We start from the raw sequence: 20,689 nt of genomic DNA, 5'->3' as shown, positions 1-20,689 counted from the left end.
CAGCAGGATATTCATCGTTTTTATTATAAAAACAATCAATTAAAAAATCATGCACATGTAAAAAATAACAAATGAATCGATTCCATTAAAAATCGAAAATAAATATTTTGAAAAAAAAAAGAACTTTGCATGCAAATTTTCATTTTAAATGCAGAGCTTGTAGGCAAGAAATAATGCGCTCGTAGAAACTTTCGTGTTGCTGCCATGTTAGCGGACAGCGTATAGTGTTATATTTATGATAAACTCCATTTGATTTCACAACTGTGCAATTGCAAGACCACATTTCCAGTTTTTGTAGCTATGATACAAAAATGATTTGCTTAAAAAAAAATAAGAAAAACTATCAGCGATAAGAAACGAGAAGAGCCTCACCTGATCGATTAATTCTTCAACTCCAATTACAACACCTGATGCTGGCAAAGCTGAAATGATTTATTTTTCAGTATTAAATTTTATATCTCTTTTTCAAAATAAAAATCTAAATGATAAGAAACTTTTAGACTGCTTTTAAGTATTCTAGAAATTTAGACTTAAAGGAATTTTTAACTAGTACAGCCTAAAACAAAACTTACATTTGGAGCAAAAATCTTTAGCATAATCAGACAGTATACTAAAAAAGAATGTGTAGAAAAATATTCAAAAGTATGTCCTATAACTATCTTCTAGCATTGATAAATTTAAACATACCACATATTACCAATTTAAGTGCACATAAAAATTAAATTACCATTTCAAACTATGCAATTAATAGTGATAAGCAATCACTCTCTAATAACTTAAACTTATAATAGTAACCTTTACATTTAAAATTTATTTATAAACTACTAATAATAGCTAACAAAATTCAAAGATAATCACATTCCTGTACTCTTAATCTTGATAGCAAAAAATTTGTAATGTAATACCTAGAATCTAGGTTGTCTCCCCAAAGATATAAAATAGAATTTGAGGCCATTTTTTTAATGCTGCTCCAAGCATCAAATACTTCACCTCTACTCAATTCATTTATTGGAGCAATAAGATGATAACCCAAAGAAGATAGTACTTGAAAAAGTTCAATAATTTTTGTGAATCGTTGATAGCTGCCCTTATGAAGAAATAAAATAAAAGGAGATTTCTCAGGAAAATATCTTTCTCTTGAGTGTAATTTGGAATTTGAAGCCATTACATGCCAAGCAGGAATTTCTTGCTTTTCATCCAGAAAAAAAGAGTAGACATTAGCAATACCATTCAGTGTAAGATTGGGTATTTTTTGTTGATAATGACCTAAATTTAATCAAAAACTCAAAATTTTAAAATGCTTTGCACACACAAACACACACACACACACACACACACACACACACACATACACACGCACACACACACACAACATTCACCCACCTAAAAAATATATTTGAGCTGCAAGAACTACCAGTATAAAAAGCATCAAACTAAGAAAAACTTGACAACAAAATCTGGATGCAAGAAAATTTTTCTGTGAGTCAACTTTGCTAGGAGTAGCTTTGGACCCAGAACTAAATTTAATAAAATAAATTTTCATTAAAAAAATTAAATGTACACTTTTGTTCTATAACTTTATAACTAATTCAATAATACTTACAATACTGTTATTTGCTTTTCTTGCTTGAAAAACCAGTGGAAAGATGACAGAAATTGATAATAAATGCTTTTTGTATAATAAATGAATTCATTTAAAAATAAAGTGAAAACAGCACGTAAGCAGAAAACTTTGGCAGAAAAATGTTCACAAACTTTAATAGAAAATATTTGCATTCTTGAAATGATGACATTCATAATGGCATAGAATTGAATCTGTGTCCTTTTGGATAATTTATAAAACAAATAAGACCAATTGTGGAAAAAAAAGAAATTATTAGTATAAACCTTATCAGCAGTTATATATCTATTTAAATACCATTCTCTTCGCTTCTGCCTAAAAAAGCTACGCTGAACATGGTTCAATGTATGATGAATGTCAATATCACAATTTTCATTCAGAAACCTATTCCTATTTGGCAAAGTACCATCGAGCTTATGAGATAAATTTTCTGAATGTTGTTTTTCAGTTGTATCAAAATATGTTTGACTTGGTTTTGTCAGTGAAATATCATGAAAAACATGATCTTCTAAACTGAACTTTTCACAGTTTATGTTGCTTTTTAAATGGGGAATTGAATATGCTATATTGTCATCATTAGGATATGCTCCAACATCAGGTTTTTGTTTCAGTCTATTTATTGAATTATCTGAGTAGTTAAGTCTAGAGTGAAATGGTGTTGATGTAAAAATTGGTGCATCATCAGCATCATTAGAGAAATTGGAACCAACATTAGAAATTTCTTTAGATTGCCTTAGGCGTAAATTTTCAAAGCTTTTTTCATGCAAATTTGTATACATACTCTTGTTTGTTTGAACATGTTCAAGTGAAAGTTCTTTAAAATCAGAAAAGTTTTTGTAAGAGACTGTTTGACTGAAAAATCCTTTGGTTTTTCTGCGAAGTCTGGTCAATGACACAGATACTTTCAAGCTGGAATCTTCTAGGTCGTTGGTGGGAGGTCCAGTTTGCATATATACAACTTCCTTGTTTCCTGACTGTGTCTTATTTGAAGAAGACGATAATGACAGCATTTTTAAACTTTCATCGGTATATTTCTTCCCATCTCTCAGCTTCATATTAGCAATAAATTTAAGCACATATTCTGTCAGACTAGGCAAAGTGTAGTCCAACAACTTACCCGATCGAGTACAACTCACAACTTTCGTGCTATTTTATTCATTATTCAAAGAGCGGTCCATTCAATAAACCGATTCTACGGTTTTAACTTTTATCGTTGTTTTTCGGTAACATATTTGACTCAATCTTTTGTCACAAAAGAAAAAGTCTAAGGTATAAAAAATTTAAATATGGAATGCAGAGACACTCGAGATCAGTTATAAAACAAGCTGCGTTAGAAATGTGAATACTTTCTCAAACATTTAACATCAAATATTTGTTAAAAGAAATCATACATTTAACATCAAATATTTGTTAAAAGAAACTTTTCATTCTTTTTGGTTGTTTTTTATAATATTTCCAAAATTTTATTTTATATTTAACGTTATAAAAAAGCCAACCGTTTAATGTCACTTAACTATCTGATAATTGATTATTTAGCTTGAACACAATTTTCCTTACATCCTGTAATTGAGTTGCCACCTTGTGTCAATAAATATTTAATATTTGACTCGATTTTCGACGAGCTATTTTATGAAATCATCATTATTAAAATATAACAATAGAACGTAGAATGATTAAAAAGTTAAAATTTAAAAAGTTTTTAATTAACTGTTACCATTACTCAATAAAAGAACTTGTCAGTTACAAGTATAAAAAAGAGTAGTGCTGAGGGGGGATTTAACTGTGCCTTGTCCAAATAAAGTATGATTACTGGAATTTTGAGCACGTCTTTAGACCCAAAAAGAAAAAAAGAAAAACATGCAGCAATTAATTTGATTTATTTAAAGGTTCCTTAATTTTTCTTTAAAATATTATTCACTACAAAACATGGCTCATTGTGTTTTCATATTTCTCTGAAAGGTGTTCAAAAATGTCGTCGCACAAAGAAAGAAATTTACGGATATTGATGAAAGTTGCTCTAATAACAAAAATTTTTGAAGAAGGAGATGTTTGTTGAAAATGCGATTGCTAATATAAATCAACGTGTTGAAAACGATTCTGGATACCAAAGTGTTTTGAGTAGTAATTTTGTAGCTAAAGTAATGAACAATAAGAATGTTGGCTAAAAACAATTTTTAATTATAATCATACAGTTTTGACTACGCAAGCCGTTTGAAATTTAATATGCTCCCAATTGTACATTGCGAACACATTTATAAAGTTTTTGACTCAACAAAGATAAGATATCACGATAACCAGCGGAAGCGAACTCTGATATGAAAAACTTCAAAGAAAATTGAACATCCTAAGCGATATAGTCGTATAATAAAAAAATACGACTGTTATCTTATTATATAATAACTGTATTTCCTTCTGAGAAGCAATTCCTGTTTGAGAATTACCTTCCCTAAATATCCTAGATTAAAATAATACTTGATGACAAATTTTGAATCGAGAAGATACTCATTCTTTTTATAGTTGCTTCTAATAAATTTTTGACCTGACAACATCACTTGCGACATCACATTACACAAATTGCGTGGCTTCAAACCTTGATGAGAAACATTAATTTTGCCGCAAAAGCTAAGAAACGTTAAATCTATCTGAATTTCGCCTGATTGAGGATATTTGGGATATTTTGAAAAAAAAATGGTTGACACAAAAAGCTGGTGAGCATTTAATCTCGATCAATTCCGCCATAAGATAAAACTGTGCCTCAAAAAAGATGATCGTGACTTTGTAAAAAAATTTTCCAAATATTAGTATGTCTTAGAGTCGAAATATCAGAAAAAATAACAAAGAAAAATAAATGAAAAATAATCATGCCCTTTTGAAGCCTGTATAAAACTTTTGTGATCATATCTTATAATGCATCAAAATCAAGTGTTTTAAAAGCTCCTTTTTTTTTTTTTTTTTGCTCATCTAGCTCAGTCACTGATCTCTATAATAACTGGATAGCGCATCTCTAATATCAAAATTGACGCCAAAATCACCATATTGAAAAGCCCTAGAACGCTGAAAACTGATACTGTGTATTTAAAGCGATTAGTCGAAAAACAGAACTTAAAGCTTATGGGATTTAAATTTTTGTGGCTTTCCAATATGGAGATTTTAGGCGTCAAAATATTAGAAGTTTTGCTCGGATTTGCAAAACTTCTAATATTTTGACGCTCAGTTTATAATTTTTCTTATTAAAAGTAGAAACTGAAACTAGAAGAACATCTTTATTTGAACCTACTTGTAAATCTCTCTTTAGTTTGTAATAAATATTGAAAACAACAACAACAACAACAACAACAACCTTGAAATGAGGCTAACATTTCTTTTCTAATTTACACATCAAATAATCATAAATGCATACGTATATAGGTTTATGGTGCATTTGACAATAATTTTTAAAAAAGTGCTTCTCTATAAGATTTCTAAATAAGTTATTATGATAATTGGATCGAAAATAGAAAAATAGTGTTTTAACAATAAACCAAGGTCATGTCCTTCTTATAAAAAAAATTCTGATGCAATAATAATTAGCCGTATTTTTTTACGTTCGGCAGACGCATCTTTCGCGGCAATATTCTTTACCCCATGCCGTAGTGCACACACGTTCTATTTTGCATACTTCTCCTGAACCTGTTCTTGATAATGGTGATGATAGTGAGTTAATGTTATCCTTTTTCATTGAGCAAATGTCGTTATACTTTTGCCTAGAAAATCCACTGTTTCTCACCACAAATAACAAAAAAAAGAAGACAAAGTAGATATTAACAGCCATCGTTTCTGATAGAGTATTTACAGAAAATGTTTGTTTTTTTATATATCTTTCAACACCTCCGCTTTTAATTTTTTAGTAAAAAGGAATAATAGAAAGAGTAAATGTCGATTAGTATTTTATATGGACGACCAATTAAAAACTACAGTTGCTTGCTTTTCTTAATATAATTCGAGGATTGAAAACGTGTTGAACATACAACTTTAAACAATATTAGTAAACACTTTTTTATGAAACGTACAACTGTTGGTTGATATTTCACGTCATAGTCTTTTTATGTAAACTTTCACGAAGATTATTTTCCACGCCTGACAATTAAAGTTGTAGCTTTAGGATCTGATGTCATAGAAGGCTTAGAACTAGTTTCCAGACTGTATAGTTTGCATTTTTTAGTTAGAAAACTTCATTTTTACGTTAAAAGTTTTTTGCTTTATGCACTTAGGTCTTCAACTAGTTTTATTATGAATTTCAACAATTTTGTGGGATCAGAATAGGAAGTAAATGTAGTTAACTTCAGTCAGGTTGAATGCAGGTCGGTTATGTCGGATTCTCTCCGATTTTAAACAGTTGCGTAAGATTTACTGCACAGTGTAACAAGTGCTTCTTTAAATAGTTTCTTGACTTGAGTTTATACAGAAACCTTGTTATTGCACCACGCCTGTGGCCTTAAGACAGTTTGAAATTGCTTGTTGAGTCAACGAATTCAACTCAGCGTCTTCAAACTTTACTGGCCTCCCTTCGCGTTTTTTGTCGCTAGTGTTAAAACAGCCAACACCGAAACCAGTACTCACGTTTTTATTTGCAGAGCTCATTTCCCTTATGCTTCACACAGCGATGTTATTAGCTGCACATATTTTCTAACAAAAAAAAAAAGCCTTTTTTTTTAAATTTTGTTTTGTTAGCACCAAAGTGGCCACCTTTAAAGCAAAAGAAAGAATGTTGTTTACTTTTTAGCAAAATGACAAGCAGATTTTTAGCGGGAAGTGAAGACGCTTTAATGTTAGCATAGTTACAAGTTGGTCTGTAAAGATTTGATGCTAGTTTCGCCATCTTTTGTAGATCCCTCAAAAATTACTTGTACCACCAAAAAAAGATATTTAGGAATTTTTCTCACTTTATTAGGAATAAGAATGAACTCGAACCTATCGAGATCGAAACAAACTTTTGACAGATTTTTAATATAAAGAGTTTTTATACGAAATTTTACAATGCACAAACGATAATCTTCATATGATCATATATACCTTAGATACTATATAGCCTACGGATACAATCAAAAGATGGCTAAAAACTTAGCTTTGTACACTTTAAGAATGAACTTGATCAATATTAATAGGCGCAGGAACTCAAAAGGAAATATAAAATCTAATAGCACAGAATAATCATTATAATTTGTTTTACAAATATTTATCACAAAAATCCAATAGCATTTAAATTTAAATTCTTTTAGAAATTTATAAGAAACATACAAATTTTAAAAACTATTCTAAAACTATAATACATTGTCTTAAAGTTACAACAAATTTGCGCCTGAAAAATAACATCAACAAAACAGACTAACGCATACTTAATTTTTAAACGAGACCAAACCCTTCAGAACCTTCGTTTATTGCAATCATTAATTTTTTCTTCATTTCTTCTCGACTTGTATAAACAGGCAAACATAAATTATTGAAACTAAAAAAAAATGAAATGCAAGTTGAAAGAAAAATCACTCGTTAAAATTTTCATTATTTCAGCCTTATTTGACTTTAATTTACAGTCAAAATTTTTTACCAAGTGTGAGCCGTAGGCAATGAGTCAATCGACCCGACGCGAGTTATCTGGAAAGGAGGACTAAGCGCTTTAAAGCCCTCTGGAGGTAATTGACCACAGCCAGTAGTGAACTGAAGTAAACGAGACAATTCTTCCTGACTAAAACTTGATAAAATGGACCAAAACCATAATAGAACCTTGGTAAAGACAAAAAAAAAAAAAAAAAAAATTAAATTAAAGAAAAAAACATTTTTAGAACATTTATTAGTTGATTAAAAAAAGATAACTGCTATATATTATACAATTGATTGCTGAATTTTCACGGATATTTAACGGAGAACTAAGATAAGTTAAGGATGAGAAAGTTTATTTGTAAAAAAAAGCAAAACAACCTTATCATTAGGATCACTATCGAATAAAATAGAACAATTCGCTTTCCAATCTGATACACTGATATACTCCATGCCACAAAGTAGGAGCTAAAAACAGGATTTTGGTTTCTATTTTATTAATAAACTGAGAGAAAAAAAATTTTTAGGCGTATAGTCATGGTTTATCCGCAGATTATTTGCCGCTAAAAAAAACAGCTCAATTAAAAAACGGTTTTTTTTTTAATATGATCGCTACCTCTAGCTCATTTTCATCAAACATTGATAAAAGACCATCTGGAATAATGGAGTTGAAGCCTAAAAGAAATTATAAAATTTTTAATACAGAAAACTCTATGCACCAAATAAAATGAACATAAAAAAACCTAACAAAAAGAATATTATGTTAAGAAAAACCCAATATTAAAAAAAAACATATTATATTACTAAAACATATAAATTATAATAAAACTTAGATATCGTGAGATATAAAGATTACCTTTTAAAAAGGAATCTATTTCTGCAGAAACAGATTCTTGTAAGCGAAACTCAGCAAGTCTCTGTAAGTAACTCACTTTGTTAGAATCTGTAACTTGGATTTGTGAACCATTTGTTACCAAGTCAACCGTCTAGGAAAACCAAAAGAAAGAGATAAACATTTGCATTCAAATTATTAAAACAGTTTTCATTTAAAAAAATTTACCTTGATCAAGTTATTTCCATTGTCATAAACATCTTCAGTGAAGTAAATCTCCAAATTATCAGGGTTATTCTCAAGTATGTATTTTATCTTTCCTGTGTAGTATTGTTTATCATCACTTGCAAAATGCTGTGGTGAAGAAAGCACTTAAACTATTTAGGATTTTAGAAGTAAACCGGTTACAACTACAAACAGGTACAACTACATACATTTTTAACAACTGCATACCTTTTTAAAAAATGTAAAAGTAAACTAGTTTGTGAAACAATTTTTAAAGCATTGAAAAATCATTTTCAAAAAGGAAAATATGATTTGTCATCAACAACAGTTATTGTTTTTGATGAAGTTTATAGAAAATTATTGCTACCAAACTCAAACTTTATGATACCTTATCTCAAGATGTTACATCGCAGTATATCAAAGAAAGATTTCTGCTGAAAACCTTTTATATTTATTTTTTTCATTTTAAGTTTTTTAAAGGATTTTTGAACACTCAGAGAGGTGCACCATCTGTCCCAATCCAAAATCATATATCCCTGTTTAAAGTGTTTAAACTCTAAACGTGTTTATCAGAACGACCCCCAAAAACGGTTAGATTTTGAATTTTGTCCACACAAAATAGTTAACTATACATAAGATGGTTAAAGATCAGTTCAGATTTTTTAACAGCAGCCAAGTCAGAAAGACATCAGAATGTGCCTCAAGTTGTTGAACATAATGGTAAGCAATCACAAAATTTTAGCAATTAAAACAAAGAACTACGAATGACTAGTTTTCTGCTAATTTACTCCAACAATTTGGATCATTTGTTCAGTGATAATGACATTGTTGACGGACTTTTAAAAATAATATCTAATTAATGTTAATCACTAAACATGCTTTAATTGAGTTTAAAATAATTAGCAATGAACATTCATTTCTTGCTGTATCATACAATGAATCTTGAGAATTGCAAAATTTCACAGAGACACCTAAATGAACTCCAATTACTATCAAAAATTATAGTATTTCTAGATATATAGTATTTCTATATAAGTGTTTGCAAGTATTTTGTTAGTGAGGGTGACAATGTAATGCTTAGCATACTTGCACAATATTCATGAAACTTTAAAAATCACTGAACTACAAAATTAAAAGTATTATGTTAAATATAGTGTTTACTACATTTAACACTTAAAATCTGATCAGAAAATATATGTTTTCAATTTAAAAGTAGTTGTATTTTTTAAATATTGTTTTCTTTATACAATACTTTGGTGTAAGTTGTGTTGGAAAATTATGACCTAAAACATGTTTAAATTATGGCCTACAGTGTATTTAAACTATGGCCTATAACATTTTTAAATTATAATTTACAATGAGTTTTTTTTATCATAAGTTAATGATTTGTTTAATTCTCATTATTAATTGTAAATAAATGCTCACCTTCCAATGGACACCATTCCCCAGTATAAGTGACAAAAAGGACCTCGTAAATCTAGCTTTTATAAAGAGTTGCCTGGCTTGACCAACTGAACAGTCAACTAAACACTTTCCAACAAGTAAACCTGCAAATTCATACAACTTTAAATTCTGGTAAGCTTTCTCACGAAAGGGACTGGGATGAATCTAAAAATTATTTAGGAATATTAAAAAAAAAGGCTTTGTAAGATGTAGAAGCTGAATTAAGTTTTTAATATTAAATATATGTATAAGTTATAAAAAGAAACAAAAAAAAAAAAGAACACTTACCAAACCTTGAGAGTCATTTTCATTAAATTTCCTAAATAATGCACCTTTTTTATTAAACAGCTCTGAAAACAGAAGCTGCATAAGTTCTCTGGTTAAGCCACCACAATCAATTCCTTTTAAAAGACAATTACAGAGTTAGTTTCATAGAACTAGAGAGAGGATAGTTTTTTATGGTATAATAAAGTTTGTCTTTACATATAAAGGATGAGATTATTTCAAAATAAAAGTAATTATAAATCATTAACATATAAATTAAATCTTTTTAAGGTTTAACCATTTTCTCCCTTAAAGCTGATTTGAAATTTCCTCCACCAATCATTTGGACTGAAAGATTTGACCGAGCGAAATGTCTAAATATACAACATTCTAATTTCAAATTTCAGATAACAAATTAACCTTTATCGCACAAAAGCTAACATATGGTGTCATTGCAGGAATACTTAGCCCGACGAAAGACAACATATGACATCATTAAAAATATTGATGCTATTTTGTTTATTACACTTATTTAAAAAAACTACAATTTTATAAGATTTAAGTGACAATTAGTGTTTTTTAGTAATTATTTAGAAACAAGTAGAAATTAAAAAATATAATTATCTACAAGTAATTATTTATTATTTATTTATATAGAAATTTAAAATAGACTTTAAGACAGTGAGTATTTAAATAAATTGTAACACAAAAAATATTTTAAAAAAGTGTTATTAACTTGCTTTTAAAAACCATTAATACTTTAACTCAATCAAAAAAAAAAATCAAAAGGAAAGCGAAAAAACTTTTATCTCAAAAGCAAAAAAGGTGACTTATAAGGAAAATTAATTGCAGATACAAAAAAAAGTCTAATTTTAAATCTAATTTCAACAGAATACTCTGATTATTAGTAAATTTTTAGCACTAACCAAATAATAGTTGTAGATGTATTGTTAGTTAATAATAAGCATGCTAATTAAAAATTTAGAGCAATCATCATTAAGAAAAAGAAAAATATGCAATCAAGATACAAATCAAATATCAAAAAAAATGAAATTCAAAAAGTTTTTTGATAATTTTAAATACTTCAAGTTAGAAACATCAATAGTTCAATTGGCATTAATTTATGAAAAGAAATAGTCTTCTAAATCAGAATAATCTTCAATATCATGTTTCTAAAAAAAAAATATCAAAGAGGTATATTACATCCAAAAGCAAGCTCTCTCGATTGACTTCAAGAGAAACAGTTAATGAGCTACTGTGAGGGTGCATTTTTTCTATGCTACTGTAAAAGAACTTCTGCTTTTCTTCAAAAGTTTGAGAACCACCTATATAACAAATTCAACAAAAATTAATATTCATGAAATCTATTTTGTAACTAATAAATATACCAAAGGATGAAGAATAGACTTTTGAAACTCAACATATTAACAATAATAACAATAACAATAGTAATAATAATAGTAATAATAGTAATAATAATAATAATAATAATAATAATAATAATAATAATAATAATAATAATAATAATAATAATAATAATAATAATAATAATAATAATAATAATAATAACAATAATAATAATAATAATAATAACAATAATAAAAATAATAATAATAATAATAATAATAATAATAATAATAAAAATAACAATAACAATAGTAATAATAATAGTAATAATAATAATAACAATAAAAAAAAATAAAAAAAAAATAATAATAATAAAAACAATAATAATAATAATAAAAACAATAATAATAATAATAATAATAATAATAATAATAATAATAATAATAATAATAATAATAATAATAATAATAATAATAATAATAATAATAATAATAATAATAATAATAATAATAGTAAAACTATTATTACAGCAATAGTAATTAAAATAATATTAACTAAAACAATAACTATTTTTATTATTTAACGTTTTTGGTTTAAATAATGTACTTTATAGTTAATGTAATTGTTTTACATATTATAGAAATAAAGGTAAAGTAAAATAATCTTAAAACAAACATATAAGATTTTGATTGTCTTGAATTATGAGATTGAAAAGTTTTTAATTACCAATATTTTTTAACTTTAACTTTTCAAATGTAGCTACTAAGACATTTCTATGCTTGCTATACAATTTGACAACCATGTTCTTGGTTTTAACCAAAAAAGCAGACTCAATATCATCCAACAAGGAAATCTAAAATTAATCATTTCCATCTCATCATTATAATGATTCAAAGGAGAATGTCAAAAATGTATAACAAGAGAACAGCCTAAAGAGTTTATCAATTTTAAGCACACAAAAATTTACTTACAAAAAACATACCTTTACAGATGGCTGAATTCGAAATGAATACAACTTTTTGGGAAATATTTTCATATAGTACTCTTTTAAAGTCAGTATCTAATAATGAGGCAAAAGAACTATTTCATTTAATAAATCTACACTGAAACTTAAAACTTTCGTAGGATTAAGTAACAGTATCTACTTAAAATAATTTTACTTACTTTAGGACTTATGTAGCAATAGACTTTCCTCCTCTTCTTCAAATCGTCAACTTGTGACTGCAATTCTTTATTTTCTTTGATGCTAGAGATGTATCCTTCATAATAAAGGTTCCAGCAAGGCGTTTGTATGTTCTTTTGTACCTCCTTCATTTCAACACCTTAAAAAAAATCCAAACTTACCATCTTTAGGGAGAAAAAATAAATGGAGTAAAAAAGGTTGATAGAAATTTTTGGTTGATAGAAATTTTTTTTAAAAAATACCTATCAACCAAAAGTTGTGTTTTGCATTAAATATTGATGTGAAAGTTGAAATTAATGAATCAACCTTACATTAAAATAAACTAAAACTGATTACTTGTAAGAACAAGCATTGTAACATTGTCGCTAAGTACTTTCTCATCATATAAAATAGTTGCTGAGTAAATTCCGGCTTTATTCAAAGTTATTCGAGCTTGATGTAATTTTGCATTAGGTTCATCAACAAATATTAACTGAGGAGTAAGCCTTTCGGTTGGTTTACCAAGCTTAAAAGATGCAAATAATTAAAGTTTTTAAATCTCTCATTTGAATCAGTACATGGAAAAAATATAACTTTTTTTTTTTTGTTTGTTTCAGATGATAGATTTATAAAGTTTAATTAATTAGCCAAAGAAGAAAATAAGTTAATAATTAAATATATTATAGATAAAATAATTTTGTTAACTTTGACTATAAATATTATGATTGATTATTTATTCACGTTACTAAAATTCAGATAAAACTTTAACCCATTGAATTTATGTTAATCAACCAGTTTTAAGTAAGCACAGCGTGTTTATTTAAAACTGGTTGATTAAAATAAAATTGTTGTAGTTTTTGATTTTGCATTGAAGCTTTTTATAATCACTTCACCTCAATTTGTTTCAAAGGAAATCTATTTGAAAGCATTATTAAACCCCTCAGATTCATATTATTCAAATTGACGTAAGCAAAACACATTTTATACTAGTATAGGGCAAAAGCATACAAAAAGTGTGACCTTTGTGTGTCTTCTAAAATATGTGTAAGTGCATGAAAGTTTTTTGTTATATTTGTTTCATGTGAAACTAACCTTGGTAGTTTTTTAAACTGTGACAACTGAAGCAGAACTTTATACTGCTTAATTAGCTATAAATACCACAGCCTAAAGCATGCTGCTTTTTGGTTTTTAATTGCCATTAACTATGTTCATGACCAGTATTTTAATGGAAGTAACTTTTTATTTTGGTTTTCTGTTTGTTTGTCAGCTCGTTTTTTTATAATGTCTATACAAGGATTTTTTAACTACCATATAGCTTAAGGCATACATTATACATAGGTGTTTAAATCAACCACAAAACTTTTAACTGAAAAAAGTAGTTTTATAGTCAATGCATAAGTCTCAAATCATAAGTCATAAGGTGTATTTTCCACAAATAACAGTTTTTTTTTAATGAAAAAAAAATACTTCCTTAAACTTAACAACAAAAAGTTAAGAAACTTGTTCCAACTTCTTAAGATCCATTCATCCCATGCAAGAATCAAAACTGGATATTTATTAAAAAATCTAGAATATCTTGTTTTGATGTAGCTTAAAAAAAAAAAAAAAGGATTTCTCTGTTTTGTTTTGTTTTTCAGATTTTGTGGTCTCACAGTCACAATTAGTTATTGCTAATTTTTGCATTCCTAAATTTTTAAGTAGGTTGTGTTTTTAAAGGCTTTCTTTTAAATTTCTTTTTTTTTTCCTACATTTTTTATTACACTTTCAACTTAAACTTTTGTCATTTCTTGTTTCGCTAGAAATGTCTAAATAATAAAAATCTTTTTTCTGTAGGTTAGGTACTTTCTGTTACACTAGTTCCAAAAATTCTGCCACAAGAAGAAGATTATTATTAATCTTTGCTAGTTGTAAAACCAGAATTGGACTTGATTTTGGCTGTACATCTTAAAAACAATAAAATCTCACTATGATAAAACAGATTCTCTTAGATTTGTTTATTGAAATGTAAGAGATTCAGGGAATTATTACTTCAAACTAGGAAACACTATGTTCAATAAAACAGTTCTAAAGGTAAAATATTATGTGCATGAAAATAGCTTTACAGATTAAATAATCAGTATTGGTTAAATTAGAAAACTGCCACATATACCAAGATTGTGCAATATTTAAGATTACATTGCTCAATTTTTATAAATGTGATAGTATTTGTTGCTTGGCAAATTAGATAACATCTTTGAACATTGTTTTATGCTTGCATAATTAGTTATGCCTCAGACTTGTGTAAATAGAGTAAAAAATATAATTTCAGCAAAATTACTTTTGGATAATAAAAAAAGGAGAATTACAACTGTAATTAATTACAAAATAGAAGAAACAAAAAAAAAAAAAATTGGGGGCCACACATATGCTGTAATTCATGAGGATCAAGACTTGTCTAATGGTTGAATGGCTAAAAGCCTCCTATACTTTTTAGTAATTAAATAAGTATCACATAGTAAGTAAATTTCTATCACATAGTACTACAAAAATAAAAAAAAAGGAATTTTCATTGGCCCACACTCCTGTGTACTTATTAGTGAACTTATGTTTCTTTTGTTGTTGCATGGCAAAGAAAAGACTGTTTAGATAGCATTCATGTCATTACATGAAATTTTCTTGGAAACAAAGCAAAAAACTACAGAGGAAGTAGTTGAAAAACTCATCCAGGCCTACAAACATCTTAGTAGTAAACATATCCTTAAAAACTCATTTTCTACATTTATTTCTATCAATCAGCCAGAACTTTTAAGGTAAATTTTTAGGTATGAATTAAAAAGTGTGATTGAAGCATCTATTAACAAGAAAGTTACTTCATTATTTATGATAGCAAGATTTATGACAATTTTCTTTCTTTACCATTTTAATTTCACCTGTTTTTCTAAGTACATTAGAATGTAAAAAAAAAAACAACCTTTTGTTCACTTTTTCCAAGCCTTTCCCTAAATAATTTCTAGCTACACATTGAAAAACTGCACAAGAAGAAAAAAAATTCATTAAACTGCTTTTTTCACATCAACATTTACTTTAACCAAAAAAAATTTAACCAAAAAGACTCTACAGAGACTTGACAGGTATTACTTTACAGTTTGAATGTACCTCAAAAATATGAAATTGGTACTTGTACAGCTCTTCAACCAGTGAGAAACATTGATTACCATACTTATCACGCTCATCAAAACTTATTATTTCACTTAGTTTTTCCTCAAGAACCAATAAAGAACTAGGGACTACAAGACTACTTCTTCCAGCATCAATTTTTCCTAATACAAATTTTAATTCAGTTAGACAACCTCATCAGTATGGGTGATAAAATAAAGTAAACAAAATAAAAAAAGATTGGAAACAAAAGAATAATTCATGAAATAGAACAACCTTAAAATATAAAAATACCTGCTTTAAACTCTTTTAAGATTGGACAGTTTGCTAAACATTTTCCATCTGCAATGATGGATATACTGTAGTTACCTGCTTTAATTGGTGTAAAATAAGCAAGAGCAGAATCCTTTTCCTCACAGAAAACAACATTTACTTCCAAAGAAGACCCTTCAATTAAAACTTCACATTTGAAACTAGAAAATAAAGTTGCATCGTAGGGTTTGCCATTAGCTCTTCGAAACTAAATGTAATACATAATGAAAAGACTTTAAACCATAAGCTATATATAAAAAAACTTTTACCATTTTCATTGCTTTTGTTGAGAAAGTGACCTTGTCTTTGTTGAACAGCTCTATCAGTGCATTCATAAATATGCTGCTCAAAAGCGTAGCAAACATTAGATTTAAGTTTCATTTTTCTTCTTTTAATTGAATTTTTAGGCGGTAAACTTCTTATGGCTTTTCTATTTTTTTTTTTTTTTTCATTTACAATTAATTAAAACAAACCTTATATAGAAAAAAAATTACATTATTTTAACCATCTATTTTTAACTTAAACAAAGACCGCTAATTAAAGCGGTGTAAAAAAGCCACTCATAAGTTTAGCACACTTGCGCTCCTATTGTCTTTTAACTGCTGTTTTTTACTTTTTGAAGTCAAATTTTTACTAAAAAGTAAATTTAACTATTCTTTTTTACATAATAACTGAACAAAAGTTTCCAAGATAAACATAGTATGTATTACCTCATTTGAAATAAACTTGGTATTTTTCGCAAAATTTGATACCTTTAAACCAACTGATTGGTTAAAAGGTATCAAATTTTGTAGAGTTATTTTGAAAATGACTAACTATGAACTAAGAAGAATAATATTTAGTGAAGAATCCATTTTTACAGTTATCAACCGAAAGAACAGAGTGATTATCCGAAGACACTATAATGAGATGTCTCATAGTCGCTTCATTGTGCCGCAACACCAAGGTGGTGGAGATTTGGTAGGCATATGGGGTTACATCACTTATGACGGTCCAGGTCTCTGCTACTTATACAATGGTTGTATGGATCAACATAAATATATCAGGATGCTTGAAAATCATTTAATCCTGACTAGAGACATCTTTTTAGCAATGAGTCCAAGTAGCAGTTTCAACAAGACAATGCTCCTTGTCACAAGGCAAAAACTGTGACTCTTTGGTTTCAAGAAAACACCATTAAGGTACTTCAGTGGCCAGCTAGATCACCTGACCTTAATCCAATCAAAAATGTATGGACTGTACTGGACCGCAAACTCACTAAAGCTCTCATAACATCAGCTGAATATCTTAGGGAAAGTTTGAAAGGGTTGTTCAACAGCTTATCAACTGATTATTGCCGAAAACTTTTTGATTCAATTAAAAGAATAAATGAACTATGCATAAAGAACAAAGGTGGACATATCCCTTATTGATCTTGCTATTAAAGCAAACTTAAATCCAGGTGTGCTAAACTAATGAGCAGCTTTTTTTTAACTTTTTTTTTTATATACTAAATTTGATTAAAGATATTTAGTGATAGACACTTGTTTTTTTGTTGTTTTTTTCTCTCTTAATGTAATTAAAAAAGTCAAATAAATATGTTTTGTTTTTTAAAAAACCCTAAATTTCTTGTTTTCATTTTTAACGAAAAAAACACAACTTAAATCTAAGGTATGCTAAATTTTTGAGCAGTATTGTATTTGCACTGCTATTGAAAAGTTTGAGTTTAAAAAAATACTTTTAATACCAAGTTAATTACTCAGCACATTTTAAGCAAAAAAAAAAAAGTATTTTCAAAAACATTTATTATATAATTTCAGTAAATTTATCATTAAATAAGATTTAAAAAAGTAGGAACTAAGAATGTTTTCTGAATTTAGACAAAACAAAAACAGTTTCTTCAAAAAAGATTTTGGTTGAAATCGGCTCATTTATGTCTTTATGTAATTCAAAAAGCCAATGAGAGTTTATTTCGAGAAAATAACAGTAGAATTTGTTTCATTTTATTGTGAAATATCAAAACAACATCACTTTTATTGTTTCCATTTCTAAAATCACTTAAATGGCAAGACTTTTAAAGAAGACTTGTAAAGAAAATTTGGAAAGAAGGTTTGGAAAGTTGATCAAAATAAGTTATTTTGAGTAAATTTGTAATTTGCACAATACAAAACTGCACAAGTATTGGGTTGTTACAACTTTTAAATGATACTGTAAAACTCAACTAAATGTCAACATACACATCAATTATAACAAAAAAGAAGAACAATATCACAGAATACTCCAAGTATATAATAACCCTAAATACACCTTTCTACCTTTTGTATTTTAACATAATCTAAATTCAAAAGAATAGGAAAATGCTTTGAAATTAATGGACTGCGAAAAGAATTGGTGAGAGGTGAGAATTAATATAACCAACAAATGACAAATATGTGGGAATCTTGAAAACATATGGAACAACTTTAATGCTCTTAAAGTTTATTGAAAGATTGCCAAGAATTTTTAAAACAATCATCAAATCAAAAGGCTGACATCCACAAAAAAGGTTTAAATTGGTTTTTGGCAAATTTTTAAATTATAATGAATCTTTTTTTCTAAAATGTGATGACACAAATTGATCTCCTATCATAAATTATGTAAATTTGAATAAAATAAAAACCAATAACATTAACATCTAAATTTCACTGAATACAATGGAATACAATTCCATAAGGAATACAATTAAAAAAGAAAATTAAAAGCAACAATAACTAAAGTTTACCGTTATCTTTAAAACATTTTCAATACCAACAACATCTTCATCAGTCATCCAAGTTATAAAGCTACTTTTTTCATCAAAGTAATTCTTAAAAAAATTTCTGAAATAACTATCAGCATGATTATTCTGATTTCTAGGTTCTGCTGGTTGAATAAATGCTAGCCTCCAATTCCACCTTTGACTAAAAAAGCCACTGAAAGTTGAAGAAAAAGCATTGCTAACAAACTGTATCAGTTGTCTTATGAGCAGAGCAAAACCAACGTAAATAACAGGTAAAAGAATAGCAACACCTAAAACTAAAATAATTACAGTAATGGTAGTTTTCTAATCAAGATAAAGCTGATTAAAAAAAAACAAAGTTTTACTTTCAAAAAAAAATTATTTTAAGGAAAATGTTAAGTCCTATTAGGACCATGAACTGACTGAAAAATAGTTAGCTTATGTAAACATTTTTATTGTTAATTTTTAGAATTTTAACTAAATTTGATCCTTGAGCTAGAAAAAGTTAATAATGAAACATTTATGACTTCTCCAGACATAATTTAAAAAATACTATTTTATTGGAAAACTAAGTGGAGAAAAGAAAAGTGAATTGCTATTTCATTTAATTATTCTTAGTAATAATTCTTAGTAACAACTTGAAATATTATTTACCTAGGAGCCTGAATAATGTTAGGGCATTGTAGAAAACATCATATACAAAAAGGTATGATGTATCAAATGGGTAATCGTTTATGTTCTTCTTGTCATTTTCTAACATAATAAGAGGAATTTGAGCATGAAAAAAACTGTTAGACTGTTTGAGTGACTCCATTTTATTTATGGCATCATTCAGTGTGGCTATATTTAAAGTGTCAAATGTATTTTTCATATAACTTAAAGCGTTTTTACGCAACCAGCAGTGAAATTGAAACTCTTTTCTGAGCTGCTCAACTGCTGCTAAAAGCTTATTAACATCATTAACAGCTATTGATATATTTTCTTTTTCCAGATTATGTAGAACATCATTGATTGACAGACGTAGAACACTATCAAGTGTAACAACACCTAAAAACACAGAGAATTTTTATTCACTTATGTTACTTATCACCACCAATACTTATAATTTTTTAATTGAGCAAATAATAACAAATGCAGTAATTTACAAACCACTTATTTTTGCTAAATAAAAGTTATAGTATTTCTTATTTTTATAAAACTTTATGTAAGTTATGTATTTTATATAATAATTTTATGATAACTTATGGCTTATCATTTATCTATAAAGTAATACATTTTAAAGTTAATACCAATTTCTTTGAAAACGTGATGGAACTCTTCCAAATGATTTTTTTTAAGCCATGTAAGAACCTCACTTCTATCCTGCTGTTTAAAATACCACTGCAAGCAAATTGAGATAAACACAGCAACTGTAATTGATACCTTATAACTCAGATTATTCGCTCTGTTTCCATTTTGAGGTTCCATTATGAAGAAACATTGTTCTACTGCTCAAGAGAACTCTTTTTTACAAAAAATATAGAAACAATGAAAAAGAGCCAAACAGCCAAATTAATTTTTAAGCTAAAAAAAAAAAGAGTCTAAAAGTGACTGAGGTGATAAATAACATAAGAAATTGCAACACATTACACAACAGCATGAAGAGAATATTTGCAGGTACACTTTTACTTACAACATTTAATCAGTATTTAATAAAAAAAGATCTCTACAGCAATAATAAAAGTTAGAACAAAAGTCATATTTAATCCAAGTGTACAAAAAATACAAAATTTAATAGCAGGCTAATTAAACTTAAGAAACAACATTTAAACAAAAATACATGCTTATTGATCTTTTTTTAACTGACCTTAGTAAAAACATTCTAAAGAAAACTCTTATTTCTAAAATTTTCTAAAACGCAAAAAAACTTTTAAATGCTATTATTAGTAAAATTTGAATGAGGAACATGTTGATATATCATAATAATTTTTGCTATTGCTATTGCTTAATTTATAAATATTTCTAATTATCTATTTTACCTATGTATTTTTTTAATTC

General features: G+C 27.5%; 2 protein-coding genes across 3 annotated transcripts; both read right to left on the bottom strand.

Moving 5' to 3' along the window:
* LOC145183530 (uncharacterized) lies at positions 1–3,140 on the bottom strand. Its single transcript, XM_090074821.1, has 6 exons — positions 1,604–3,140; positions 1,384–1,517; positions 906–1,266; positions 573–610; positions 373–422; positions 1–298 (listed from the first exon to the last, which is right to left on the bottom strand). Exons 1-6 carry the CDS (start codon positions 2,674–2,676, stop codon positions 140–142), a joined length of 1,815 nt encoding a protein of 604 aa, XP_089930947.1. The 5' UTR covers positions 2,677–3,140; the 3' UTR covers positions 1–139.
* A 3,655-nt stretch (positions 3,141–6,795) lies between these two features.
* Positions 6,796–20,336, bottom strand: LOC145182804 (apoptosis-resistant E3 ubiquitin protein ligase 1-like). Of its 2 annotated transcripts, XM_090074511.1 has the most exons (19): positions 19,942–20,336; positions 19,307–19,699; positions 18,656–18,948; positions 15,898–16,123; positions 15,604–15,767; positions 12,826–12,994; positions 12,471–12,628; positions 12,289–12,366; positions 12,033–12,159; positions 11,163–11,284; positions 10,258–10,333; positions 9,984–10,096; positions 9,678–9,860; positions 8,256–8,381; positions 8,052–8,181; positions 7,812–7,870; positions 7,577–7,663; positions 7,206–7,381; positions 6,796–7,106 (listed from the first exon to the last, which is right to left on the bottom strand). In XM_090074511.1, the coding sequence occupies exons 1-19, from the start codon at positions 20,117–20,119 to the stop codon at positions 7,004–7,006; spliced, it is 2,961 nt and encodes a 986-aa protein (XP_089930637.1). In that variant the 5' UTR covers positions 20,120–20,336; the 3' UTR covers positions 6,796–7,003. The 2 variants fall into 2 exon arrangements, with proteins under 2 accessions (XP_089930637.1, XP_089930638.1); XM_090074512.1 differs by lacking the exon at positions 12,826–12,994 and having other exon boundaries at positions 19,942–20,217.
* Positions 20,337–20,689: the final 353 nt, after the last annotated feature.

Source organism: Hydra viridissima, unplaced genomic scaffold, assembly GCF_058129835.1.
Source record: "Hydra viridissima isolate aposymbiotic clone 2 unplaced genomic scaffold, HvirCarnegie_v1 scaffold_17, whole genome shotgun sequence".
NCBI classification, from domain to species: Eukaryota; Metazoa; Cnidaria; class Hydrozoa; order Anthoathecata; family Hydridae; genus Hydra; species Hydra viridissima.
Note: the sequence above shows the minus strand (reverse complement) of the source record. Positions and strands in the feature narration are given on the sequence as shown.